The sequence below is a fragment of the Epithele typhae genome (assembly GCF_022376455.1).
Source record: "Epithele typhae strain CBS 203.58 chromosome Unknown BXZ73scaffold_91, whole genome shotgun sequence".
NCBI classification, from domain to species: Eukaryota; Fungi; Basidiomycota; class Agaricomycetes; order Polyporales; family Epitheliaceae; genus Epithele; species Epithele typhae.
In genome coordinates this window covers 49,920-77,607 of record NW_025954282.1, presented here as the reverse complement: position 1 = coordinate 77,607, position 27,688 = coordinate 49,920, and the positions used below count along the sequence as shown (strand labels likewise).

General features: G+C 56.3%; 7 protein-coding genes across 7 annotated transcripts; 2 read left to right on the top strand and 5 right to left on the bottom strand.

The window, feature by feature from the left end:
- BXZ73DRAFT_81807 (uncharacterized protein) lies at positions 1-1,356 on the bottom strand (the record flags this gene model as incomplete). The annotated part of the gene is made up of 2 exons (XM_048023579.1): positions 1-1,157; positions 1,209-1,356. The coding sequence occupies 2 exons, from the start codon at positions 1,354-1,356 to the stop codon at positions 1-3; spliced, it is 1,305 nt and encodes a 434-aa protein (XP_047872376.1).
- A 2,092-nt stretch (positions 1,357-3,448) lies between these two features.
- Positions 3,449-4,074, top strand: BXZ73DRAFT_106793 (uncharacterized protein; the record flags this gene model as incomplete). Its single annotated transcript, XM_048016727.1, has 4 exons — positions 3,449-3,475; positions 3,527-3,587; positions 3,640-4,017; positions 4,055-4,074. The coding sequence occupies 4 exons, from the start codon at positions 3,449-3,451 to the stop codon at positions 4,072-4,074; spliced, it is 486 nt and encodes a 161-aa protein (XP_047872375.1).
- Positions 4,075-5,643: 1,569 nt separating this feature from the next.
- On the bottom strand, positions 5,644-5,863 carry BXZ73DRAFT_106792 (uncharacterized protein; the record flags this gene model as incomplete). The annotated part of the gene is made up of 2 exons (XM_048016726.1): positions 5,644-5,808; positions 5,852-5,863. 2 exons carry the CDS (start codon positions 5,861-5,863, stop codon positions 5,644-5,646), a joined length of 177 nt encoding a protein of 58 aa, XP_047872374.1.
- Positions 5,864-7,414: 1,551 nt separating this feature from the next.
- BXZ73DRAFT_81806 (uncharacterized protein) lies at positions 7,415-8,026 on the bottom strand (the record flags this gene model as incomplete). Its single annotated transcript, XM_048023578.1, has 2 exons — positions 7,415-7,743; positions 7,795-8,026. 2 exons carry the CDS (start codon positions 8,024-8,026, stop codon positions 7,415-7,417), a joined length of 561 nt encoding a protein of 186 aa, XP_047872373.1.
- A 1,044-nt stretch (positions 8,027-9,070) lies between these two features.
- BXZ73DRAFT_81805 (uncharacterized protein) lies at positions 9,071-10,920 on the top strand (the record flags this gene model as incomplete). Its single annotated transcript, XM_048023577.1, has 7 exons — positions 9,071-9,248; positions 9,537-9,682; positions 9,735-9,812; positions 9,917-9,937; positions 10,099-10,332; positions 10,380-10,543; positions 10,701-10,920. The coding sequence occupies 7 exons, from the start codon at positions 9,071-9,073 to the stop codon at positions 10,918-10,920; spliced, it is 1,041 nt and encodes a 346-aa protein (XP_047872372.1).
- A 13,489-nt stretch (positions 10,921-24,409) lies between these two features.
- On the bottom strand, positions 24,410-24,992 carry BXZ73DRAFT_8478 (uncharacterized protein; the record flags this gene model as incomplete). The annotated part of the gene is made up of 2 exons (XM_048023991.1): positions 24,410-24,675; positions 24,704-24,992. Coding segments are annotated over 2 exons (555 nt in total), but the record flags the coding sequence as incomplete, so codon positions are not given.
- A 1,148-nt stretch (positions 24,993-26,140) lies between these two features.
- Positions 26,141-26,557, bottom strand: BXZ73DRAFT_12322 (uncharacterized protein; the record flags this gene model as incomplete). Its single annotated transcript, XM_048017464.1, has 1 exon — positions 26,141-26,557. A coding segment is annotated over one exon (417 nt), but the record flags the coding sequence as incomplete, so codon positions are not given.
- Between the last annotated feature and the right edge of the window lie 1,131 nt (positions 26,558-27,688).

Genomic DNA, 27,688 nt, shown 5'->3' with positions numbered 1-27,688 from the left:
TCAATAATCGTACCATCCAGGCGGCGCTGAACGCGCCTGCTTCTCCGCTTCCTCCTCCACCGTTCCGTGTAGCGTCGCTTGGGAGTGCGTCAAGGGGTAACCGGTCCAACCTTCCTGGTTTGCGATCGGGCAGAGACTTGTGATGTGGATGTCGGATGCGCAGATGCAGCAGTGGATAGCAGGGTGTGGGCCGAGATCTTCGTAGAAGGTGAGATCGAAACCTGCCAGTGTGGTGTGTCGGTCCTTCTCGCTACATATCGCCTTTCTCATGGCGAGAACTAGAGAGAGTCTGTCGTGCACGGAGGGGGCGATCGGGGGGGCCATAAGGAGCAGGGCGTACGAAGTACGGTCACCTGTTCTGTCCGTCGCCACGGGTTGGAGGTGGATGGCGTCCATGAAGTCGTGGAGCGTGTTTGGGGCGCTGTGCATAGTCAAGGAGGCTGTTGCGACCTCGACGAACAAGTGGTCGTTCTGGAGGCGTTGAATGAGCTCCAAGCGGATGGCGTGGCGAACTCGCATGACCTCATTGTAGGAGGGCCCGTTCTTCAGGCTGTCGATACCCAGGATCGTGAAGATCTTCCAGGAGTCTGCGTAAGGCTCGGGGTTTGGGGGGGGGTAGACAGAGAAGGATAGGAGATCGTCGACGGGGATATGTGTGCGTGCGAGGAGGGTGTGCGCGAGTTTGTCTCCGATGTCATTGCGGAGGTACAGTGCAAAGGCGCACCGGAGGGGAGGAGGGATCGGACCGCAGTTCGGGTTACGCTCTAGCACGTCGTCGAGGGGGAGGATTTCTGCCCCTCGTGGGAGAAGAGTGGGAGGGTCGTCGTCGAACTTGAAGAGGTTGACGATGGAGAATTTGATTAGCTGAGCATCTTTTAAAGCATGGAGGAAACCCCGGTTTGTGTGACAGGCTCCGTGGAGGATGACGACGAGGGGAGATGTGCCGGTACCTGTGGGACGAGTCCATCGTGTGTCATCCGCGCGGTTGGACCAGAGGCAGGAGATGGGGATGTGGGATGGGCTGAAGGTAGTGGTGCTAGGTCCTCGGTACTCTGGGTTTGTAAAGCGGCCCGACGCGGAGATGTTCGCGATTTTAGGGTCCACGTCAGGCGAGCATGCGACAGAGTCACCTCCTCTGGCGCTGCCATCCGCGGAGACTACATGGACAGTTGAGAGAGAGTTGGGGACGGGTTATTTGGGCGACTCACTCGGTGCAAGGACCTGCCAAGCGTTCGCATTGTCTATGACCCCGCCTCCTTCCGTCTTCACGTCGTAGTGGCACAAGAGTTCCTCTGCATCTAAGGTGGGGATATTAGGTTGTGTGGATGGAGGAGAGGGGGGTGGGTAGGTTTCCATGGTGCGCGTTCGGTTGGCAAAGCGAAAGTGTGCAGGTCTGCTGTGTATAAGACCACTTCACGAGCGACACAGATGCGTTGGGGTAGGCCAGGGTTCCTTTGTGAGGGCTCGGGGTGGCATTCTGTGCCTTACAGAGTGGCATGCTAGACGAGGGGAAGGGGAGTGGCACAAAGATAGGAGATGAATTCAATTGGTAGATGTGGCAATTTATACACGCGCATGTGCCACAGATCATCAAGCGGCTCAGCCGTGGACACGCGAATCCCATCCACTGCGTCCCCCTCTGCCTATTGTCTACCATTCGATCTACCTCCACGGCAGGCTCCGCGGCCGCGTGATCCTCTTGGGCTGGAGCTACTGCTGGATGCGCGGAGACTGGCGTGATGATTCGTGGGGCCCTCGGACTTCGGCTTCACGTCGCTTGCCAGGGCATCCGTAATGCAGAGTTGGCGAGGGGGCATGTGAAGGTGCGGTGGAGGTCAGGCTTCCACAGGTGGCACTGAAGAAATGTAGGGCCCGTGAGGGTAACGATATGGAACCGACGGACTTCAGTCCACCTCTCCACGATTCAACAAGGGATGCGTGTATGCTTTGACATTTCTCGTTCTTAGGACGACGTAGGGAACGTGCGCTCTGGGGTGTTTGCGAGGGGTCTGGCGACATTCCTCGTTTCGTTGTTCATATTACTAAACACCTTCGCCAGCACCGCGACCACAGGCAAGCTCCCGCAAGCTGCCCACTGCCTTCGTAGACATTGCCGTCCCGATCGGAGTCCCGCTCCGACGGCTCGTTTGTGGCGAGGGCTACACTCGAGCCCGTCTGGGGATGCCTTCAACTCTCCGCCTCCGCCACGGTCCTTCCCCAAGGCATCAAGCTCGCCGTAACATCGACCACGACCGGCGGCGGCGACGATATCGTGCTGCGCGGCGTGGTGTCTGGCCGAGCGAGGAAGTGACATACGCTCTGATGGAGGGGCTCGATGCCCTGACCAGTGAGCGTGTGTCATGTTCCTTGCGCGTCCGCGACGACCTCCACGACGAGGGCCACGGTGAAGACGACGGACGGCTCCTCGGTCCACCCCGCCGACCCTCCAGCGTCCCCTCCGACCCTCCAGCACCCCGCCTGCCCCAAGCGCCGTCGCCAACTTACCGCTGCTCTGTGCCACTCCAGTGTCCCTGATCTGATCCACCTGACCGCCTGCCGGTGCGGCTCCACTCTTGGTGAGCTGCATCGTCTTTGTGCTTGTGGTCCTTTGTCCAAACGTTCACTCTCCCCTCCCCCGCGTCCCTTTCTGCAGTCCGTCACCGTGAACCGGTCTACGTTTGTCCCCCAACTAGCGCGCGTTCGCTCCGCGAGCCCCCCCCGCCGTGACGCCTCTTCGCGCTTCTTTGTTCACTCTCCACTCCTCCCTCGCATCCTCCACCTAGCGCGCGTTTGCTCCGCGTCGCGACGCCCCTCCACGCCCCTCCACGCCCCTCCACGCCCCTCCACGCCCCTCCATGCCCCCTCCACGCTCGGCAAGTCCGTCCGTTTTTACGTTTGCACTCGTTTGTTCATCCTTCCAATCCCCGCAGACCTCTTTTTTCGCCCTTCACTCCCTCGCTAGTCACCCACGCTCCTTTGCATTCTTCTTGTCACCCCCGTGGGCCGCGTCCCGCTTCCCTTCCCTTGTTTTCTTTTCCACCTGCGTAGCACGTTTCTAGTGTTTGTAGCACTTCCTTGTGCCATCTTTGTACCTCTGTTACATCAACTTCCGCATCCTATGATCCGCGTGTGCCGAAAGCTGCATCGACGCCCTGGATCCTTCGCCTCGCCTCCACCCTGTGTTTGTCCCCACGCGCATGCGTGTTTCACCTGCTTCCAGGGCAGACCCATCCGGCACAACCGCCGTGTCTCTGTCGTTCACCACAAAGGTTAACGCGCGAAATGCTGAGGAACGTTTCTTTGCACAGACCTTACAGTCACAACGTCCTTTTGCCGACATCTCGAATCACTCTGGCTGCCCGCGCGGTGGCCGTCTACACGGTACATAACACGCCCGTCGAGATTATGTTCGGCACGGGTGTTCTCCTTCTCGTCTCACCCTTCAGCCATGCAAATCCTCTCGGACAACGACCACGTGAGTCCCGCTCGGTCCCATCCTCCCGCGGCGCCGTTGAAAATTCAAAAGCCACGATCCCAGACGCCTGTCACCGACGCATCAATGTCCACCCAGGTTGTCACCTCCACACGTATGTCAGTCTTTCTCACACCGTCGTATCCACACGCCGACGCCATCTGTAGCCGACGTCTCTTCTTCCGGCCTCCCACTCGAGATTCTCGAAAGGATCATCAAGGACGCCTGGACGGATGCCTGCTCGCAAGACGAACAAGCCAACCTTTACTGGACGCTTTTCACTACGTCCCCAGTCGTGGCTGCCGTTGTCGCAAGAGTCGCCATCAATTTTCCGACCCTTTACATCGATTTGGACGCTCCAACTGCCGGCGCAGACTCCGAACTCTGGGGGGAGGCTGTATTCGACTACAAATGTCTCACCAACACTCCACGCTTCTCGTCCCCTCCCACAGGACCTCGATCCTTCCCCATCGGTCACAATGACCCCTCCATACCCCCCGTTCTGCACGTCAAGCTCTCCGCAGACCTTGGAACACTATGGGATGGTACCCCCGAGCAGGCCTGGTTCATCCCGTGGGGTAGTCTCGGAGATCGCTCCTTGAGACTGCTTTTGGAATGTAAATCGGCGACTCTGGATCTCAGGTCATTCAACGACGAACTCCAGTCCCTCTCCATGGACTTCGTTCTCTCTCTTTGGCCGATTTGCGTAACCATGCCTTCCCTCACCCACCTCTATCTCCGGGCATCGTTTTACGATTGTGATGCGTACCCTCGCTTCGAAGACACATGCTTCCCGGCACTCGTGTTTCTCCGGTTACACGATCCCCTTGTATGCCTCTGCGCCGGTTTCGGAGATCAAGGCCATATAGCGAGCTGTATTTTGTATGGGATGGCCAAAGCCTGTCCGTCCCTGCATAACTTGCAGCTCGACACTCCCTTCCCCCTCGTCGGATGCAAACTTCCAAGGACGGTGACCACTCTCACGATTAGTGGTGTTCCATGGGGCTCTTACCCTTGGTGTCGCGACGACGGGCCCATGACCAGCGTTGTCGGGTATGACCTGGTGACTTCGGTTCGTCGCGGGCTCTTTGGTGGACCTGGAGGGCATGTTGGGAGTAAGGTGGAGGTATTTTCTGTTACTGACGATGTTTTTTTCGACATCGTGCGAGCAGAATGCATGAAGTATGGGGTTTTGGTAGTGAAAGGGGAAATATAGCTACTCTTTCTTTGTAATGTTGGTTCCTAGTGTCCCGGTGTACGCCCTCATCCGAGGCACTACCAGTATGCTTAGTCATGTATACTACGTTCCCACACATTGTACAGTACTATGCCGCCGTATCGTCCTAGATCAATATCCATTCTATCATCCTATCCACCATCGTCGTCCTATCCGACACCCTGTCCGTCATCCGGCGTCCTTTCGCCTCTACGGCTCTCTTCGTCCACTGCTCGATTCTTCACATGTAATGTTTGCGACATGAATTGTAGCAAAGTATAGTTTCGGATCCGTTCCATTCAACGATATACACCTCGGTTTCCCACAGATGTGTGGTCGGCTGCGGTGGAGCTCGCAAAATGCGACTTCTGCGCGATGGGGCTCCAAACTGATGTATCGGTTGGCTTGTAGACTCGGTATACGCCGCGCTGAGGTTGCACACCGCGCTTCTCGCGCGACGCGAAGATGGACGAGGCGGTAATGCGGACGGAGACGGAAATATGGGACAGCGCCGGATGTACAGTATACACGCTCAGCGGAGCAAGGCAGCGACCGACTGTCCCTCGAAGACGCGAAGACTGTATCGTAACCAGCGTAATGCGATAACTTTTGAAATGAGGCTGCGAACCAGGTGCCTGCCGCGACCCCCAATAATGGCAACGAGAATTGCATCAAACTGGACAGATTTACATCAAGCAAATTACGACCACGAGGCTAAGTCTACTGCGGTGGCAGCTTCGGGATGATACCTTGCGGGCCTCACGGCGAATGACCCGGTGGGTCAATCCGCTGGACCCCAACTGGCCCTGTACAAGGTGGGTATCGAGTCTATGCATCGCAGACAGTGATTGCTCACCTTGAGCCTCCCCACGTTCTTCTTCGTGTAGTGGTCGGATGGGTGGGGCTGGCGTTTTGGTCGGAGAGTAGGGACAGCGCGTGAAACGGTTAGACTCACTTAATGGACGTGCACGGTGCCCTTCCAGGACGGTGCCGTGAACGAACGAAGAGAGCCTCCGCCGGTGCTCGTGCGCGCGCCGAGGTTTTTCATCGCGTTCAACTCGATGTCCTTGAATTTGATGGCTTGAGGGTCGACGACGCCGTAGATCGCATTGAAAGTCCACTCGTCGTCAGCACGTTGAAGACGTGATTAAGAAGATACGTACGTGCTTGTTCATAGTGATGCTAAATGGCGAGTGCGTTGAAGGAGATGGATGGAGAGGACGAACAAAGCGGGAAGATAAAATGAGCGAATAACGAGGGTACGAGAGAGAGTGAGGGGGTGCAAAAACGAGAGAGCGATATTTTGGACGAGAGCGAGAGAGCGAGAGGAAAAGGATCTGCGACTGTACGACCAGGACGAAGTACCGTGTAGGGGAGCGGGAGCAGACGGGCCGGCGAGCACTCCGAGAAAGTCGGACGCGCGTGTAGCCAAGGGCGTCTGCAGACACCGGGCCGGTGGACTCTCCGAGGAAGTCGGACGGGTGGCGACGGGTGGCGACGGGCGTCTACAGGCCTGAGCCACGACGGGCAATGGACTAGCTATTTAGTACTCAGTACCAGTACTCATGCAAAACGTGCCCACGCGCCTGCGCTTCCCGCGCCTTTTACCAAACTGTAGCTCCAACGAGAAATAGCCGCTCCCGTATTCGTCCGCCACCATCAGCTTGACGCCGCCACATCACTCGGCCGTCGAGGGCCCCCGCGACCCCCCGCATCCCGTTCCTCCAACATCCGGTTCCAGAACGAGTATGTGTATCCCCGAATTTGTTCTTGGGCTCAGTGCATGTCTGTGCAACAAGAAACTGAGAGGCCCCCGCCTAGCGCTCTGCCAGCAACTGTGTAATGTCTCCTTTACCGTCGTCGAAGAGTGAACCATGAGCGCGAGAGGCGGAGACAGACTCCAGGCGGGCAGGCCGCGGATAGACAGACGGATGGAAGAGGTGAGGGTTGAGTTACACGAAGAAAAGAGGGGCCACGCGGCTAGATACATGCTGGAAAACGTAACAATTATTTGGGGTCCTCATACTGTCGGAACGCCTCTCCCCTTGCTACTTCCTCTAATGTTCCTTTTACACGTCTGCATGTATGTCTGAAGGCCGCATCGGATGTTTTCGTCTGTCCTATATCGCTCTGGGATGTCACCTTCATCCGCGAGGACACGCTGGAGATAGCGGACGAAGTAAGATGCGGCAGCATCATTCCACCTGTCGCGTCTCTCTTTCTCTTGCCGAGGCAAATGTCCCCGGAAGTCCATTCGAAAAGTGTGCTTCGAAAAGTAGATGTCGGGATTTTGCTCGAACTGTGCTCTAGCCTCGTGAGAAACGGTTTTTTTAGCCAACGCATCGTACGTCGTTACGCTGCAGAGGCTAAAAAAGACGCGGCGTATCGAAGCCTTGACATAGCTGATCAGAGGACGTCCGACACGGATTTTCGCATTCAACTCACCTGCAGGCCCAATAAATAATTCTTCTCACGTGTGACAGAGCCTTCATCTGATGAATCTTGTGGCGAGAGCAGAATTCTGGAAGCGATACTGGTTCGAGCCCGTGAAGGCCGACTGTGATTTTCGCGGCCTTCGACGCCTCCTTCAGATGGTGGTGGACGACTCGATTCCTCGGGGGGCGACTCCCCATTCGCGCAAACGCCATCCACGCGGTTCTTCAAGTCATCAACAATGACCCTTCATGGAGTCTTAGCGCCGGTCGACCGAGTTCTAACTCAGACACTTACTCTAGGGATCTTACATAGATGCGCATATCTCGTGAAGCGCTTTCCATGCTTCTCAAACGATTGGAAATTTGAGAGGAGACGGTTTGGCTGTCTTCCAGTTCGTCACCATGGATGACACTGCTTGTGGGAAACATCCCCTCGGTGTACGTGGACACCGTGCATGTAGAGCTCGGGATTTCTGTAGACGTCTCGTCTGTCATCTCTACGTCGGAGTCAAGTAAATCTGTGGTGGGGTTGAGGTCTTGATCCACGTCGGCCATCTCGATGTCCAAATCCACGACGCGGAGGATTCCACTGCTATGAACTGGCCCCACAGTAACCACGCCTAATTGTAGGTCATCAAACGCACCTCATAGAAGTTGTGGCAGGTACTCACTATTCACACTTTTATGATCCGTCGCGAAACGAAACCGGATGTCCCGCGGTGGGGTGCCCAGAGGAGTGGTGGAAACCATGGTGGTAGAAATATCACACAATCGATCGCCATGTGGGAGACGGAGCGGCGGGGAGCCCGGAGGCGTAGTTGAATCTTCTTCACTGAGCGGCTCGTATGCGTCAAGTATACATAACTCGGACTCACCAGCAGTCTTGTCGTCCGGTACAGGCATGCGTACGTTGTTTTACGGAGCTCGAACGGACCTGGAACTGTGGCGCAATCCCGTTGTAATATAGCTGCGAGGACGGCTTCTCGTGAAACAGCCGTGGAAGATGATGGTCTTGCAAGCGGCGTAGCATTCAGGCATACTTTGGGCATACCGGCATTCAGCATGTAGCGTTGTCACTCATTGAGACACCTGGAAGACTCTCGTAAGGCAAACAGAAAGGAAGGGTGGCATAGTATCATGCATGCTCCGAAAGCCAAGGCACACACAAAGTGCGTTAAAGTGAAAGATGTGGCATTCTATGAGTGATTGCAAACAATGAGAGCAATGAACGACGTGAGACAGCGATGACAAGGCTAAAATTGGGAAAAGGAGCCTTACAAAGTACATCAAAACGGGTACGGAAGAAGTGAAGGACTGGCTGGGAGCGGAGCGTCGTGGAGGAGGAGGGACTTTCCGAGCGTGGAGGGGGCGTGGAGGGGGCGTGGAGGGGCGTGGAGGGGCGTGGAGGGGCGTCGCGACGCGGAGCAAACGCGCGCTAGGTGGAGGATGCGGGGGAGGAGTGGAGAGTGAACAAAGAAGCGCGGAGAGGCGTCACGGCGGGGGGGCTCGCGGAGCGAACGCGCGCTAGTTGGGGGACAAACGTAGACCGGTTCACGGTGACGGACTGCAGAAAGGGACGCGGGGGAGGGGAGAGTGAACGTTTGGACAAAGGACCACAAGCACAAAGACGATGCAGCTCACCAAGAGTGGAGCCGCACCGGCAGGCGGTCAGGTGGACCAGATCAGGGACACCGGAGTGGCACAGAGCAGCGGTAAGTTGGCGACGGCGCTTGGGGCAGGCGGGGTGCTGGAGGGTCGGAGGGGACGCTGGAGGGTCGGCGGGGTGGACCGAGGAGCCGCCGCCGGTCGTGGTCGATGTTACGGTGAGCTTGATGCCTTGGGGAAGGACCGTGGCGGAGGCGGAGAGTTGAAGGCATCCCCAGACGGGCTCGAGTGTAGCCCTCGTCAAAAACGAGCCGTCGAGGCAGGACTCCGATCGGGACGGCAATGTCTGCGAAGCCCTTCAAGGTCATCAACAGTGACAAAGCCGAGCGCTTCCTCCAGACGATCGATGTCACGCCGCGGTGGGCCAACTTCCAGTCCAACTTCCCCACTCTGGAGTCTGCGGAGTCTCTACTACCCGTCTCGCAGCTGTGTGGAATGCTCGACGAGCGACCCGCGGACAGTGAGTAGGTTCGTCGCGTGTGGTACCATCACAGTACTTTGATACCTTTGTCCAACTCGCCGGCCCACCCCAATACCTGTCCTACACGTGGCTGGCATCTTTAACACTTCTATCGCCTTGATGAACTTCTTCCCTCCGATGTGCTTTGTTTTCCACGCGTTCTGTCGTCCTTATCGCCAATCACCACGATTTCCAATGAAAAGTGTTTCGCTGTTTCTTATCTATGACGTCGCATTCCGGACACCTATAAAATTGTCGAATGGCCTATGTGATTTTCACTCCCTTCAGCCATGGTCGACTTCGATGCCGTCGAACGTTTCATACTCGATCAATTTGGGTCTCCAGAAATGACTACCTCTGATGGGGAAGCCATTGAGATCGACTCCGACGATGACTGTGAAGACAACGGCGTCCTCACTGCAAATCCCCGCAAGGTGAGCCGTAGATCTTGTTTCATGTCTTCCGAGTTTTGAAGTTGCGTTCTAGTCCAACATAGACGACACGTGGGAGCTGCCATTGACAGCGGACCAACTTCAGATCACCGCAGTGCAAGAAGTGGATGAGGTGGGTCTACAACAAGGAGGCTTCGTCCTCGCCACTTACGCCCACATATTTCGTGCTCCGGCAGCTTCTGCCCCCCGTTTCTGAACCTGTATCTCGTCTGGCAGTCCAACGTGCGATCTTTCCGCGTGAGTATTCTGTTGTTACAGGCGACGAAGTAAGCCTTCCGTCTATGATGCTACGTGTTGACTTGCTGACCGCCTCTGTTAGCTAACTACAAACACAGTAGGCAGTTGACGCCGTACCTCTGATGGTATTGCTGCTTACCCTGGGGATAACCTTTTAGCAGAAATCTGTCGATCTTACGGAAGAAGACCCATGCGACATACGAGACCGCTATGACACCTCGACCAACCCACTCTCCTTCGGAAATACACCTGTCTCGCAAACGCTCATGAAGGCTGTAGTGCAGCGTCTCGGGGACCGGGTGTCCGAGGTCATGGCGTCACTAGCCTATGAACAAAACTCTCTCGAGGTGGAAGGAGGGGAAAAGTGGTATTTCGGGATATTTATATGGGTGGCGGTAAGTCATACTCTTAGCTTCCTGACACTTTGCTGATAGTCACATAGAACGGCGAACTCCCCCTCCTCCGATTTGCATCCATATCCCATCTAACCGCACACGTCCCCCTCGGTGAATTATTCGGTATCCGCGACATTCTCGAGCTGCTCGGACTTCAAGAGGTGCTTGTTTGGGACCCGATTCAAAACGCCTGGAGAATGCAACCGCGCCGGTTTGTCGTGAGAGCATCATGGGAGGCATGCTTTTACAGACTGTTCATAAGCTTGCCCGGCGTCGAGCTTCATCCCCACTTCGACGCTTTGTGGGAAATATGCCGGCGCTGCCCTACATAGAGCATGTCACTCGGAGATATCTCAACCATCCAATAGCATACGTATGCAATTCTTTGGCCGAACCTGTCAAACCATCGCTGTCGCTGCCGTCCTCCGATTTGTCGTACTTTATACTTGGGACCTCGCATTTATACGACACACTTCAGTGGGGTGGCCTTTCTATGATTTACCCTGGCCTCGGACCAAGAAGAGGGAGGTGGATGAGGACGAAGCCGCGCGGGGTGGAAAGCAGCCCGCGCCGTGGACCCTGTCGTAGAGAATGGAGCAGCGTTGCGAGGAGGCGGGGGTCGAGGGAGAGCTCTGGCGTCGATTCCTGGTGTGTGCGTTGACGGTCGTAGGGGTGAGGATGAGGAGGGATGAGGCCGGAAACGGTGAGTACGCACCTCACGCTCGCCGCGCAGACCGGGACGGCCGAGTGAGGCAGAAGGGCCAGGGACTGTGAGGAGGTGTTCCTCGAGCACAGCCAGTGCCTCGATGACGTGCGGGTCGATCCGCTTTTTCGGACACGCGTCTCACGGGCCGCCGGCGCGTACTTGCCAGAGCACGAATAGTATGAAGTATTCTACGAAACAAATCATTAATACGCCCTCTACGAAGGGCGCTCCCAGTCGAGAGCGCAGAGCCGGTCCCACTCCGCGACGTTGAATCCAAGTTGGACGTTCCCCAGGTCAAGGGCGCGGATGGGCTTGTCCCCCAACCTGTGCGGAAGCACTCACCCGTCTAATATCTTCTATCGGAATATCTTCCCGTTACCCGACTGTTTCTTGCCCGTCTGTCCTTTCCCCCCCGCCTCTGTGCCATGTTTCAGCAACGCTCCGTCAGCTTGCCCTCGCACGTGTAATAGAATGTGACTCACCAGGTGCCAGCCCCACGACTTCTTCGCCCGATGTGGGATGCTACAGCGGCCATGGGGGAAGGTGACGCTCCCGCCCTTGTTCTTCTTCACTTTGATGAGACCTCCAAGGCCCATCTCAATGGCCTGAAGCGCACATGTAAGCACATCGTCGTAGCATTGAAGCCGAAATCCGTGCCTTACAAACTACTGCCACCTCCATACCCCCGTCCGTGTCCCGCATAATGTCTTCCAACGTCTGCACGCGATGTTCAAACTCATCATCCGCATACAGAGTGGAGGTCGACGGTACGGGATGAGAGCGCGCGTGGTAGAGGGTGAGACGTGGGAGAGAGAGAGAGAGAGGGAGAGAGGGAAAGGGGAACTAGATTGCGTGGGGCCTGAGCCCGTACATTTAAGAGAGCTAGTCGCCTCGTCACATAGAAAGCAAACAGAAACTGAGGGAAGAGCGCATACAGTCCAAATCGGGTCCAGAGTCCATGGCCGAGGCCTCTCGTCCACGCACCGTCCTTGCGTTCCCCAGACCCTCAACCATCGACTCCGGCGCTGCTTGAGGTACGTTGGGGAATGTCTCGAGCGGGGTGAGAACAGCGCACAGCGATTATTTACAGAGCGCAGGCCGCCCCCGTTCAGCCGCGGTCGCGTGCATCTGTCCTGGCCCGGCCCTAGCATCCCGACGTCATTCGAGCGGGCTATCGAGGCATCGGTTCTGCTCGTAGGGCGCGACGGACGCTACTTTAGAACGAGTGGGATATTAGCTAGTGAACTGCGATGAAGAGAGAGAGTGATTGAAGGAGAGTGAAATACAATGATAGCGAACGAGTGCTCAGGTTCCAGCCCAGTATGAGGGTCGCGTGCGCGGCGCGGTCGGTCTTGTAGTAGTCTGTGGAAGCTTAGTAAAACGGGGAACCCGACAGCGTCCCCCGTTTCGACACGTTCTGTCTCGGTCTGTATCCACTTATTACACCCTCTCTTGACAGTGCATGTCCCTACTTCAGCCGGGTAAGTCGGCTGACCGGATCCCAAAATACCCCGAAGGTACCGTCCGGCCGGGCCCGATCAGGTCCGGCCAGGTACCTCGGCGGAGTCGCCCGATCAGGTCGCCTCGGGTAGTCTGGAGGAGTCGTCCGATCAGACCGGGGTGCGGGCGGGGAATAACATGAGGGAGGCTTGAGCCAACGTCCTGTGAGTAGCATAGAAATATGACATCTGATGCCTTGAATGCATGGAAGAAAAGGCGGGTGGGTAAATGGAGCTCAGATAGATTTGTGAGTGTTTGTGTTGCAATCAGGTAGTGCGGGGGACTCAGGTAGCCGGATCCGAGTGGGATTGACGGCCACGCACTGGATCACCCATGACGCCGCGCGGTGCTCACGCATGGCATCCACAAACTGAGGAAACCACTCCATGCTCGTTTCGGAGGCACGTGGTGGCATTTTGGCGCTTGAAAAGAGCTCGCGCGGAGGCTTTTGGGTCGCGCGGGGGACTCGGGCAGCCGGATCCGGCCCAGATCTCCCTGGGCACTGGCTGACCTGCAGGGCCTCACTTTCCTTGCGTATTGTACAGGCTCACCAAGTGTGTTGAAGCGCGCCCAGTTTAAATGCATGCGGCGGCATTGTTGCTCTTCAAAACAGCTCGCGCGGAGCCAGGTGGTGTGCGGAGCCAGGTGGTGCGCGGAACCGGGGCAGCCAGGTCCATCCCGCTGCGCTCCGTTTTCCTCACAAACAGCATCCACATTCGAGAGTCTATGTTGTGTCTATTTTCGAGGTTTCTTATGCCTCATGCGTTCAGCAGCGAGTGCGTACCAAGCTGAGAGCGAGAGCACAGCAGGTGTCGCTGTCGTGGTCGGCATCGCTGTCGCTGTCGCGGGCGCTTAATCGGCGTCGCTGTCGCTGTCGTGGTCGGCGTTGGCGTCGCTGTCGCTGTCGGCATCGCGGTCGCTGTCGGCTTTGCGGTCGCGGTCGCTGTCGGCTTTGCGGTCGCGGTCGCTGTCGGCTTTGCGGTCGTGGTCGCTGTCGGCTTTGCGGTCGTGGTCGCTGTCGGCACCGCTCTCACAGGCGTCTATCCGCATTTCAGCCTGTACCACCGGAGTGAGTATCTACCCTCCAAAGCATTGAATTACTTCAGCGTCATCTGCATCGGATACCTGCATGTATGGGCTGTTGTTATGCAAATTTGGAAGGTATTTACTGCAAGATTGAGGGGATGATGTCACATGACATTTTCGAATGAGATACCACATACTGACATGAGATGTGAGTGCATCACATGCTGGACACCTAGATATATTCAAGGAGGATCTTATGATTGCAACGCAGAAAACAGCACAAATAAATACGGACTTTTGGTGATGGTACTGTGTATGTTTCAAAATTGGAAGTTCTCAGAAGACATGATATGCATAACTTCTCATGCAGATGTGATATTGGCGATCTGTTTGCTTCTTCGTAAACCAATACTTATTGAGTGCTTATATCGGAATTTTCATGCCTATCGGTGACGAAATGCACATGGGGCGTCATTTGTCATTATTTCATGACATACAATATACCGACATATCATGGACTTCAATGGACATGGTAGCATAAGGAACAGGATCGGATGTGCAGCAGCTCGACGATGCAAAAAGAATCTCAAAAAACGGTCAAGAACCGGTGGAGATGTGCACTGGGAGCCCGAAGTGTGCTCTGTGTTGAATGCACTCCGAACTCGCCTTCTGCTGAAACCACACTTCGGGCTCCCAGTGCACATCTCCACCGGTTCTTGACCGTTTTTTGAGATTCTTTTTGCATCGTTGAGCTTCTGCTCATCCGATCCTGTTCCATGTGTTATTATGACGATTGGAGCTCATGCTATGTCGGTATATCGTATGTCATGAAATAATGACAAACGACCACCCTTATGCATTTCGTCACCGATATGCATGAAAATTCCGATATAAGCACTATACTAGTATCGTCTTATGATGAAACTGACAGATTTCCAGTTTTTTGTCTCCACAAGAAGTTATGCATGTCATGTCTTCTGAGAACTTCCACTTTCCAAACATACACAATACCATCGCCAAAAGTGCGTATTTCTTTCTGCTGTTTGTTGCGTTGTGATCAAACAATCTTCCATGAATATATGTAGGTGTCCAGCATGCGATAGACTCACATCTCATGTCAGTATGTGATATCTCATTCTAAAATGTCATATGACATCATCCCCTCAATCTTGCAGCAACTACCTTATAAATTTGCATAACAACAGCACATACATGGTGGTATCTGATGCAGAATACAGCTAATCCATTCAACACTTTGGAGGGTGGATACTCACTTCAGTGGTACAGGCCTGAACTCTGGATAGACGCCTGTGAGAGCGATGCCGACTGCGACCGCGATTGCGACAGCGACAGCGACCCCGACAGCGATGCCGAGGCCGACAGCGATGCCGATGCCGATAGCGACAGCGACCCCGACAGCGACAGCGATCAAGCGCCCGTGAGAGCGACAGCGATGCCGACAGCGAGAGCGATGCCCGCGATCTCGCTCTCAGCCCGCTGTGGGTGCATCCTCGAAGAGCCACACTTCCCCCTACAGCTGAGTTGGAGCGCCGGGTGAACTGATCTAATGCACGTGAAAACTGGGGCATGGAGCAGGGGACTCCATTCTGAGCCAGATGTTACATTGCCTGAGTCCCCTAAGCGACCTGACCACTGCACGAGCTCTTTTGAAGAGCCACAACACGACGTACACATATGGAGTGGGTGCGGAATAGTGCACCTTGCCAGCCCCCACAACACACGAGAAAAGCGGGGCCCCACGGATCGGGCAGTGCCCAGGGACGTTCTGAGTTGGATCCGGCTGGCTGAGTCCCTCGCGCTACTTACCTAGCCCCCTGCACGAGCTCTTTTCGATCGCCCCAACACCGCCGCATGCCTCCGAGACATGCAAGGGGCATCTTTCTTGGTTTGTGGATGCCATGTATGAGCCCTGCGCACCGCAGCATGGGCCGTTATTCTCACCTGCCGGATCCGGCTGCCCGAGTCCCCTGCACTACCTGATCTCAAGACAAATGTCCGGAAATTCCCCTAGGCTCAATGCACACACGCACCATTTCTTCTACGCATTCAAGGCATCGTATATTATAATTCTATGCTACGTACAGGGCGTTGCTGAAGCCCTCCTCTTCTTATTCCCCACCCGCACCCCGGTCTGATCGGACGGCTCCTCCGGACTACCCGAGGCGACCTGATCGGGCGACTCCGCCGGGGTACCTGGCCGGACCTGATCGGGCCCGGCCGGACGGTACCTTCGGGGTATTTTGGGATCCGGTCAGCCGACTTACCCGGCTTACTCTAGGGCCCTCAAGTGCTCTTGAGCTCCTTCCGCCGTGTCGCGTGTCCCTCCACCTCATATTCTGCTCTGGCTTTGTATATTTTCGTCTCTTTGCTTCGGCAGTTCCTCGTTTCGTTACTACATACTCGCGCTGTGGGCTGCTTGTATTTAGACTCGGCCTTTACTTTGCGTTATCCAGTTCACTTCCCCGCTCCATCTGCGCGTGCAGTGTACTCATACAGTCTCTCCTTCGCCTTCGACTTCGACTTAGCCAACGCCCACGCCTTCGCCCACGACCTCGACCTCGACCTCGCCTTCGCCATCACCAGCGCCCGCGTGTGCGACCTCGTCCATTTCCCCACGTCTATCCACTTATCGTCCTCCTCGCGCTCGCACGTTCCCCCGATCCGTTCTCCCTTCGGGCTTCCCCTCCCCGCAGCGCGTCGTAGCTGTTTCCTTCATCCTCCCTTCGACTTCCCGCGTCCCACGCTCACCCGAGCTCGTTCTATCGCCCTCACCCCTTGTTGACTCTTACCGGAGTTGACTGCATATCACCGCGTAGGCGTGAAGCGCGGGAAGTTGGTAGAGGGGACGAGCACCGTGGGACAGGACGTCCGAGGGTGTCACGGAGGAGGAAGGGGACGGAGTGCGCGAACGCGGAGGAGACGAGAGGAAGAGGAGCAGAGAGACGAGAGGGCGCGCACGGGCGCTACGATGGTGAAGGCGAGGTCGAGGTCGAGGTCGAAGTCGTGGGCGAAGGCGTGGGCGTGTGCGTGGGCTAAGTCGAAGTCGAAGGCGAAGGAGAGACTGTATGAGCACAAAGTGCGGGTCTGAACTAAATACATGCACTGCGGCCGGCGCGAGGGCGTGACTACGACCGAAACGAGCACCCGAAACATATCTACAAGTCTGTGTGTCATGGCGAGTGTCCGGAAAATAAGAGAAAGAAGTGGCGGAGCGGGGCAACGAGTGTTGCTGACCATGCAGGCCGTGGAATGAGGGATACGAGGGGATGAAAAGAAACTAGTGTGGATATGTAGCTAAACATGAAGCAGGAATGATCACGAAGGTCGGTGTGGCGTGCAGTAGGGACGAGGATGTACAGTGTGCTCGGGCGCGGGGCTCGCGCGGGCGTCTGACGGACGCGTGCACGTACCAGCGGCGGTGGATGCACAACACCGCATAGGTGCTTGCAACAGCTGAGAGATCGCCTGCGTCTACGATACACGCCTGCGCGACATTTGGACCGCCAATGTATCGATCGACATCGGTTGCCTCGACCGCGAACAGTTCACCATTACTATACATATGGTCGAGTCCTCCCTTACGACGGAGAAGATCGCCCACTTGGAGAGCCTTGTCGCTCAGGTCTCACGCGGCACGCTTACGTCTTCAGCCCAGGGTGGTACCAGGTTCGCCGGTTCACGGAGTTCTGCTCCTGCGCAGGACCATGCGCCGCGTCCCAAGCGAGCTCGTCAGGACGCCAACTCCAGCCGTTGCTTTCCGTTGCGGCACCGTCGACCACTACCCGGAATCCTACTCCGCGACGACCGCAGGGCAGACCACAGCGGATCACGCGACCACCTCACAGAGCGACAACGCCCTCCTCACGCCCAACGGATATTCGCCTTTGGGCGCGGGGTTCCTGTCAAATTGGGTCTAACTGCATCAACTTCAACAGGTGCAGCATCTTTCAAGTCCCACCGTGCACGCCTTCACCTCTGCGGCGGCATCCGCGCCGACTTGTGCTGGATCGACGATCTCCTGCCACGGGCTGCCATTACTGTTGCATTTCGACCTTAAGTCCATGTCACGCGTCACAGAGGCTCATGAACTTTCGATCCAAGTGTCACTGAGGGCCATGAAATTTCCGCCCATGGGTCTGCCCTGGAAGCAGGTGAAACACGCATGCGCGTGGGGACAAACACAGGGTGGAGGCGAGGCGAAGGATCCAGGGCGTCGATGCAGCTTTCGGCACACGCGGATCATAGGATGCGGAAGTTGATGTAACAGAGGTACAAAGATGGCACAAGGAAGTGCTACAAACACTAGAAACGTGCTACGCAGGTGGAAAAGAAAACAAGGGAAGGGAAGCGGGACGCGGCCCACGGGGGTGACAAGAAGAATGCAAAGGAGCGTGGGTGACTAGCGAGGGAGTGAAGGGCGAAAAAAGAGGTCTGCGGGGATTGGAAGGATGAACAAACGAGTGCAAACGTAAAAACGGACGGACTTGCCGAGCGTGGAGGGGGCATGGAGGGGCGTGGAGGGGCGTGGAGGGGCGTGGAGGGGCGTGGAGGGGCGTCGCGACGCGGAGCAAACGCGCGCTAGGTGGAGGATGCGAGGGAGGAGTGGAGAGTGAACAAAGAAGCGCGAAGAGGCGTCACGGCGGGGGGGCTCGCGGAGCGAACGCGCGCTAGTTGGGGGACAAACGTAGACCGGTTCACGGTGACGGACTGCAGAAAGGGACGCGGGGGAGGGGAGAGTGAACGTTTGGACAAAGGACCACAAGCACAAAGACGATGCAGCTCACCAAGAGTGGAGCCGCACCGGCAGGCGGTCAGGTGGATCAGATCAGGGACACTGGAGTGGCACAGAGCAGCGGTAAGTTGGCGACGGCGCTTGGGGCAGGCGGGGTGCTGGAGGGTCGGAGGGGACGCTGGAGGGTCGGCGGGGTGGACCGAGGAGCCGTCCGTCGTCTTCACCGTGGCCCTCGTCGTGGAGGTCGTCGCGGACGCGCAAGGAACATGACACACGCTCACTGGTCAGGGCATCGAGCCCCTCCATCAGAGCGTATGTCACTTCCTCGCTCGGCCAGACACCACGCCGCGCAGCACGATATCGTCGCCGCCGCCGGTCGTGGTCGATGTTACGGTGAGCTTGATGCCTTGGGGAAGGACCGTGGCGGAGGCGGAGAGTTGAAGGCATCCCCAGACGGGCTCGAGTGTAGCCCTCGCCACAAACGAGCCGTCGGAGCGGGACTCCGATCGGGACGGCAATGTCTACGAAGGCAGTGGGCAGATGTCTTGAGGCTGTCGTAGGTGTGTCAGATCTACGTCTATAGCGGGGACACAACACCGGGCGTAGCGACGATGGTGGTATTAAGACTAGCGTACCGTATTTTGGAGGCTTGTGCCTGTAGCAGAGACCCTAACCTAGGACAGGGGCCTGACCGCTCGCCTGCTGTCACAGCTGCGCAGGCAACCTGCGCGCGACCGCGTGGTTCCTCTGCCGTCGCGCGGACCGTGGACCCCAGGTCAGCATTCAAACCGACGTTAAGTACTCCGTACTCAGTGACCTGGCACCCAACGAGGCGCTGTGAGTCTAAACGTGCCTCTCTTGATGGCTAGCGCCGCTATGCAAAAGGAGGAAAAGCCTAAAGACAGCGGCGACCCCCGACGCAGGGCGTGGGCCCGTCGACTTGCCTGACTTATTTCTCCCTCATTCCGGGGCCCATATCGACGCCGCTCGATGTGCATGGTTTCTGAATCGAAACAGACGAGCGCGAAGGTCCGGTTCCCTCACTGAAAGCAGTCGATAAGCAATCGAGCGTATGCTTCATCATCTGCACTGACTGCCACAGAAAGAAGCGAGGAAGGGATTCGGCGAGTTCAACCGTTCTTTGATCCTACACAGTAATGGTACTGTAATTGACTAGCCCTACGAAACCCAATATTCGCACCGAGCAGTAACAACACCCTCTGCAGTGGTTCTGTCCTCGGCAAACTCGTCTCTGGTCCAACCATCCATCTCCCCGCCAGATGTCTTCCATATAGACACATAGGCTGGGCTCTGGCCGCACTCTTCCGAGTACGCGAGTATAAGTTGACGAAGGGAAGGATGCGGCATCTGAAGTGGTCCACCGACCCACTGTTGAACCATCTGCTTCTCGAGACTGATATCCCCGGGTTCTCCTGAAGTGAGCGGGGCGGTGGTGTAGAGTGACAAAACCTCCAGGTTCTTAAGTCGGGCCAGGTTCTGATACCACACCCAGGAGTCACTCCACGGCCTTCGACACAACACTCTGTTGCGGAGTGATCTACCCTGGCCGAAAGTGAGAACTTTCACCTATAGCTGCGCGAAGCGGATGAAACTTACCACCACCACACCTGTGGTCTCCGTGAAAGCGAGATCCACGACGGTGGGAAAGATGCGAGTAATCTCGTCCATAATCCGACAGTCCCCGGGGAGTAGCTGCACCGTAAGGTGAGTGAGAGTAGGGAACAGAGCGGCGGGTGCGTCCGTCTTCGTGCCAAAGCGTTGCAGGCTGTCGGACATTTGAAGAAAATCGCTGTTGAGGTCGAGAAACAACATCCGCAGATCGTGGAACGGAGATTGCAGGAGTTCGATGAGGCCAACCGCGCAAACCAGTTCTTTGACATTGGGAAATGGGGCGAGTGCACTGGAGTTAGAAGCGTTGACTTTTCCTGCCAGAGTGAGCGACTTGATGCGGGGCTGGGCGGTGACGAAGTCGGAAATTGTCGAATACGGCAAGCATGTTGCGAAGTCGCGTAAGAAAGGGAAGACAAGGCCGTCAAATGCGCCACGAGCCACGTTTTCGGGAACCGATATCGTCAATCTCGTCAATGTCGAAGGGAGACGGCCGAGTAGTTGGTGAAGCTCCGGCCCCGAAATGCCGTCTTCTTCGCCCAGTGCAATATCGAACCCATCAAAGAGAGGCATCATGATCGGTTCGAAGATGAGAAGACTGGAAATATCGGACACAGTCCGCACGACGAAGATCGACTGTCCAGAACGTCCATGAGCAAAACTTGAGATGATCATGTAATGACAGAGAACCTACCCGGCTATTGTCGGCCCGGGGTTGTTCAGCAGGCGTAACCTTGACGTCAAATTCGATCTGTGCGATTATTGCCCGAAGTTAGCGTTTGGACAAGGAGGCTAAACGACGAGCGCGCGGTAATTACCTCCATGTTGTGGGGGTGTGTCATAGGTAGACTGCGGCAGGATGCCTCCTTTTATCTGCGGCTACGTTGATTCAAAGCTAATGCTCCCTCGCTTAAAATGACAAAGCTATTTCATACCCAAAAACGCTCAAAGACTCCGCAAAGGCTTCGCATGTGTGCACAGTCGTCGATTTCAAATGGCAATTAACCGATATGAATGCAATCGCTGCGTCGATCGGCAGGGACGACTCCACAGCACCAGGCTGTTCTGGTGTACTTTATTCTTCTTTGCGCGACAGCGAGCCGCCCCTTGTCCGCCAATGTCACAGCGCTCACCCTTCACTCGTTCTTTGCCGTCCGCTTGAGCCCCACCAGCCTATTACCTAATACGCCCTCCTTTGTCTCCAGTCGGCAGCCATTGGGGCATCTGTGCGGGACCAGAAGGGCTTCTGGGTTTCGCCGATCTCGAGCTCGTCACCACAGTCCCGTCCATTGTATACCTCTCCTCGGTCCCTCGAGTCTGTCCGGGCCGAGTATGCTTGACGTAATGAAAACTCCATACTCGAATCCATCACTCCTGTTCCCCCCAGGTGCTATTAGTCTGTCCGCAGGCCCCTATATCGGCATATAGCGGGCTTGTTCACGTATGAACGAGATAGAATCTTAATCTCGCGCGCAATGAACGGCGGCACTTGCCCACCCATGGAGTTGCTTACGGTCCCATTCTCCTTTGTTTTTGTTCAAGATGCATGGTCTAGAGAGCGCACCATTAAGCGGCGTCCGTTGTGCAATGGCCTGATGACCTTTTGATACTTTGAAACACTTGTGTGGCGGTCCCTGGGGAATGTCCAGAAATCGAGGTTTGTTTCACACTCACTGCACATAAATGAAGTTCGGTGAATCGACCTCCCCAACGATCGCCTCACGTCGAACTTTTTCATCATGGCCAGAACCATTGGTTTCAACCCATTTCAAGCCTCTAGATTCGTTCTGGAAGATGAACAGATGGGATCTCCTGACATTGGTAAGTCTCCGGGCAATCGGGACATACTTTCCAAATGACTGATTCCCCGATCTAGTTGTGCGGAAGCGAGTTCGCTTCATTGATTTCTCCGGAGATGGCCCACAGGAAGGCGTTGTAACTTCCCCTCGGCTTTCTCCTACAATCAAAAAGAGTACTGGGGCGACCTCTCCTTCCAAATCGATCCCTCAGCCATGCGTTCACCGCTGGTGGATTATCGCGTTTATCATTACCCTCTTCGGTCTTGGTATTCTTTCGACACCGGCCCTCGACCAACGTCTACCGTCGGCACTCACCCACCTCCGTGCATCGATACCAACATTGCGCACTTCCACCACGACTGCTGCCATGGCCAAATCTATGCACCTCGCTATCATTCAATCCCTGCATATGTCGGAACGAAACCAAGATTTCGCTCTATCGCAGAAAGGCGCCAAGGTGGCGCTACAGCTCACCAGTTCGCATGAAGGCAACTCGTCACAGCTGCTCATGCCCGCACCTCAACATAACGACTGCCTCCGCTTTGAAGATGGCCTATATCAGTTGGGCATCCGAACGGGGACACTCATTCATCCGACCCATTTCGCAATCGAATTCCTCCTTAAACCTGGGGTCCCTGATCCTCAAAATGGTGGTCCACGCGAGGCGGTAGTTTGGGGATTGGTGGAAGGCAAGGCCAACATGTCCATCATGGATTCTTTGAAATCCCTGCGGGATACGTCCCTCGCCGGGGATAAATTCCCTCGATTATCACTCCCCGGGAATCCTACTTTCGTACCTCTCGCTCACTTTGTCGCCGATGCTCCTACTATTCTCCCCATCCACGTGGTCCACTCCTTCCCCGATATTATTTTTTCGAGGCTCTCTATAGGAGTGTTTCTGGTAGAAGTGCGTGGTGTATGGGGAGAATCTCCGGCGCAGATGTGTCGTTTCCGGATTTTTGGCCGGGCAGTAAATAGTTAAACTCATAAATGCGAATAAACCAGATTACGAAGGCCCATGTGAAACGTATCATCTGCTTTTCCGTGTGCAAGGAACGCGCCGATCGCACGCGGAGCTTCGGAATCGGCGAAGGAAATGTGGGAATACACGCCAAACGAAGCACCATGGTCGATATGAAGTGGAGCGCCATTGGAAGTGCCGGGAACGCTAAAACAATACCGATCACCGATCAACCACATCTCCGCAATAGCTTCACATAACTCTCGCCCCTAAAGCAGGTATACTAGCGTAACGTACGTTCCTAGACTCTCTCCTCCTCACTCACAATCCTCACTCTAGCTCCAATACTGGCGAGTCTCGCATCCAGATTCTCCCGCTCGAGGCGCCCGCGTACGGCTACCTGCGTCCGCCACGCCCGTGCACACTCCCCATCGAGTTCCCGCACGTCGACCGCGACCTCGCCCGGGATGTCGCCCACACCTTTCCCGCTCTCCGCCACCTCTCCCTCCGCGACGCGTGCCTGCTCCACCTCTGCGGCGCCGCATGCAGGTGCAGGGCGCGAGCTCGCGCGAGAGTGAGAGGGGGTGTGGCCGGGCCTGGAGAGGATAGCGGGGGAGACCGTGTGCGCGCTGCACGCGCGAGTAGCCATCCCGCGCGCGGTCCGCTGTGTGTGCGTCGCCTTCGCGCGGTCCGGCGCAGCCGGGCGGGGGCATGCGGGGGCACTAGTGGTGGTGACCCCGTCGCAGCGGACGACGACGGCAGCCGCTAGACCGCGATGCGCCTCCGCCCGTTCATGGCGGCGACGTGGAGGATGGCGATGCAGAGGAAGTGAGTCGGAGGCGGTGATGTGCAGGGCAACCAGGGGGTCGCGCTACGGTGTGCGAGTGGGTGAGGATCGCCAGTGGGAAGCACCGAGAAGGGAGAGAGAGGCGGGAGAGAGGGCGTGGACGTGGACAAGACAACGAGAACGAGAACAAGACGGAACAGTAACAGCGGAGGTGGTCGGGATGGTAATGCGCGGATGAGGACATAACGAGCGCCGGACGTACAGTATACGCGCTCAGCGGAGCTGGGTGCGTATCAGCGGGCGAAAGGAGGGCTGGAACGAGGAAAAGGGAAGCGCGGGTAGGTGGGCAGTGCGGAGGACCGGGACGAGGGGAGGAGAGGAGGGCGAGGCGGATACGGGAGGCGGACGTAGGCGAGGCGGAGGAGGCGGGAAGGGCGAGGCGCTGGAAGTGGGCGACACGGAGGGCTTGCGGGAGGAGGCGGAAGGAGGAGATGGGCGATGCGGGGGCGAAAGAGGTGGACGACGTGCACGCCGCAGTTATCGATAAAGCATCTCTTTGACGATATGCCCGTCGTCTGCCCGCATGGACTTCGCGCCATATCCCGCACCCGGTCATGTATCTATCCTCGTGGCTTTTGCGCTCCGTGTGCATTTTCGACTCCCACATATAGCCATGCTACCATCACCCTGCCCAAATTCGCCTCCCCCCGCCCGCTGAGGGACGGCGGGTGAGCGGTGTCAGGAGGATGAGGCGTGCGGTGCAAGACAGGAACCAGTATGTTTTCAACGATTGCAAGGTACAGTAAAGAAGGAGTCACTGGAGACCGCCGCGCGTTCATACGGGTGCATTTACGACGAGCATGGGTTGACCACAGGTACAGGTGATCGTAAAGATGAGACATAAAGTTCAACCTGGGAGTGCGTTCGTGATGAACGTGGTGCTCGCGACATGAACTGCGTCTCGCAACTTGATGGCTCCAGAGGACACTTTGATTGCCCGCTTCCAATCGCCCCTCGATCGGACTGTCTCCTCGTTGCATCTGATCCTGTCAAGTCGTTTTTGGAACCATTCTTCGGCGAAGGGCGTCCAGCGTCCAACATTATATCCTCCTTTGTCCCACTGGTCGGCTGTGGGCCACCACGAAACCTCACCTGTGGGGTTATTCAATGACTGACCATTTTCTGAGAGCGTGGTATATACCTGCTTCACTTTTGTAAACCCCGCACAGTATTTTCAGCTCGTAGGGAGAGAGGTTGTCGGAGTACACCGCTGTTCGCCCAGGGCGGTGGTGCTCAACACCGTAACTCCACAGATCGTCGGAAGGGCTGAAGTCGGCCGTGCGTTTTTCTCCGAGAAGTTCTTTGGCAATCCTCCACACGATGCCACCTCGCTGTATTGCCGCTCGTCCCCGCGGGAGTGCAAGAAGTTCTGATGCGCGTAATTCATAGGCTTCGTAATCGAATTTGTTCTTTCGAACTTTGGGGTCGCTCGGACCGAGGAACACCGGGTTAAGGTCGACAACTTGCGATTGGTATCGTTGGCCTGACGACGGTTCGGAGGCGATGAGGAATTGTGTGCCACGGGAAGACAGTACGCCGACGGCGTCGAGAGCAGAGTATATATGTGACCGTCGCCTGTATAATTCGAGTGCAGTGACGGAATCGACGAACAGATCCCAGTAGCTGGATGGATCGGAGTTGCCGTAACGAATCCGCACCAACTTCTTGTCGTTCAACATCTGAGGCGTCAAGTGGATAGAGCCAGAACCAAGGGCTCTCCCGACGTGTTCAGACGAAGAGGGGTTGAGGTCCCATATAGATCCAGGAGCTGAAGGACTTTCCTTGTCTTCGATAAGAGCTGTCACAAGGGCGCTGGCAAACTGGAAGGTTTCCGCGGCAATCATGGGCATGTCTTCCTCCAACAAGCCGAAGAACTTCCGCAGGGCTTCGGGTCCGTAGGCGTCATACGCGAGGCGGGCATCCTTCTGGGGGCTCGCGACGAGTCCGTAGCGAAATTGTAGAAAGTTCGCGAACGGCTCGAACCGTGGTCGGAAGTCTTGCCCGGTGGGGTACAGAGAGCGAAGGAGGAGATCGTAAAACGAGGATCCTAAGTCCGGCTGAGGCGGCACGAGCGTCTTATCGGAGGGGTCGTCCATAGTTTCGTGCAGAGGGGAAGTTTCTGTGAATAGAGCCTCGCAAATGTCCCACTCGTCCCAAAATGGGTCGTATCGCTTGCATGAATCAGGACATTTCCACAGCGCTCCTACAGCTTCATAGGGGACGAAGCGACGGTATTCGAGGGAGCGCCATTCAGGGTGAATGTCTTCGGCAAATTCTTCCTCAGCGGGAACCCAGACGAAGACGTACGTCGACTTGCCAGGACGCCCAAACGAAGCAGCGACCTTGGCTCGATTGGAACATGCTTGAATAAGCTCAGGGGTGGCAGTCTTCTCCCATTCTTGATACGTGCGCTGCCGCCTGGCGAAAAACTCCTCATGCGTCTCCCTCGGTAATTGCCCGCGTCCTTGAGGTTTCTGCAGGGTCTCAGCTGCGTTGGAGCCAGAGAAGATTGACCAGCGGAAATGGGTTTCGCAGCGGCCACTGTCTGTTATCGGAACCTCTGGAATGTGCAGATCATGTGGAGGGAAAAAGGCGAAAGGAATGGATACTGTTGGAGGGTTGAGCTGGCGAGGGAGGTGGTCCATCGTATGTAAACAGGAACGTTGGCTCGTATCATGCAGGGAATGTGATTCATCCATTGTGATATCTCCAGGTCGAAAAATGCTCCGACTCGAAGTTGGGGCGAAAAGTTGCTTGTGATGCTCGTGCGGAGGAGTTGGATCCAGGCGGAAGGGACGTTGTGGCTCGTAAGGAGACGTACCCAGGCAGGAGGTTCTGTCTCTGGGGATATGTGGAGTGCGATGGCCATGGTGCAGCGGGCGAGAAGGACTTTGAAGGCGCTGCGAGATCTGATTGCTGCTGAGTGCGCCGCGTAAGCCGTCGAGTACACCTCCCTATAGCCGCATTCTTCAGGAGACGGCCAATGGGGATCAAACGGGAGCGTCCCTTCGGAGCAATCTGACTTGGCGTCGAATAGAATGGATGACGTATGAAGGAGGCAGGCCTCGAGGATCCGCCAGTCGTTGACTACGTTCGGTTGAAGCATGTAGCCATTCGTAGTGTTGACGATCGGAAGCAGAGAGGAACGCACACCAGCGAGGATGGCCGACTCTTTGCGATCCTGTTTGAGCATATAGGCCAATTCCGGAGCTCTATTTGTCGCCCAAACTGCTTTCCTGAGGTCCCTCGGAGTGAAGTTGAGGTGAGGGTCCGAGACTATAAGCCCTGGCAGGGATTCCACGGCGGAGGGGTTGATAACGGTAAATGTGAAACCCTCGTAATCAAAGAATCTGCAAAGATGAGTAGGCTCCCTTTAGATCAATCAGTCAGTGTTTCTTCGACGAAGAGGACTGTTAACGGGACGAACATCATATCAAATTGCCATGTAGCACGGAGCGGTCGCAAACGTAGTCGCGGATCGTGCGCAGATCGAGTGTCTACAAGGGACGCTCAGCCTCGTCTCATGTATGTATTGGGGCATAAATACCTTGTGAATACCAAAGCGGGAGGTAGCAGATAGCGGAAGCAGCGATGCAGGAGACAGAGAGCGCTGAAGCGCTGACGTGTGTGGCCTCCGGGAAAGTGTTGATAGTCACACGGTGATATGCATCGCCGCCGTTAGCACGTGCACACCTCATCCAGGCGCCCACGCGAAGTGCTCGCTAAATAGGGCCCCCACCAAGACGCGACACGATGCGCACCTGCAACGAATCTCTCCGTCGCTCTCTTCAGATATGCCTGCGACGCGCTCAAGTATATGTTGATCAACAGCGACGCTCGGTGCACCGCGCGCACGGACGACATGAAGAAAGTCATGAAACCCGCGGCGGCATACCTCCGCGAGCGCACGTTCCACAAACGCATACTCGCTGGACTCATCACGCAAGTAGGGCGCCGAGAACCTGCTCGCGACGGACAGTATGGAGGACAAGTATTTGCGCCGGCTCGGTCCGAGCCAGCTCCGACTGATGCTGGACATGCTCTGTGCGTCTCATGCAATGACCCACAAGAATAACACAGCGGTAATCTTCTCAGCTATATGCGCATATTTGCTGATTCCGACGCCGTACACAGG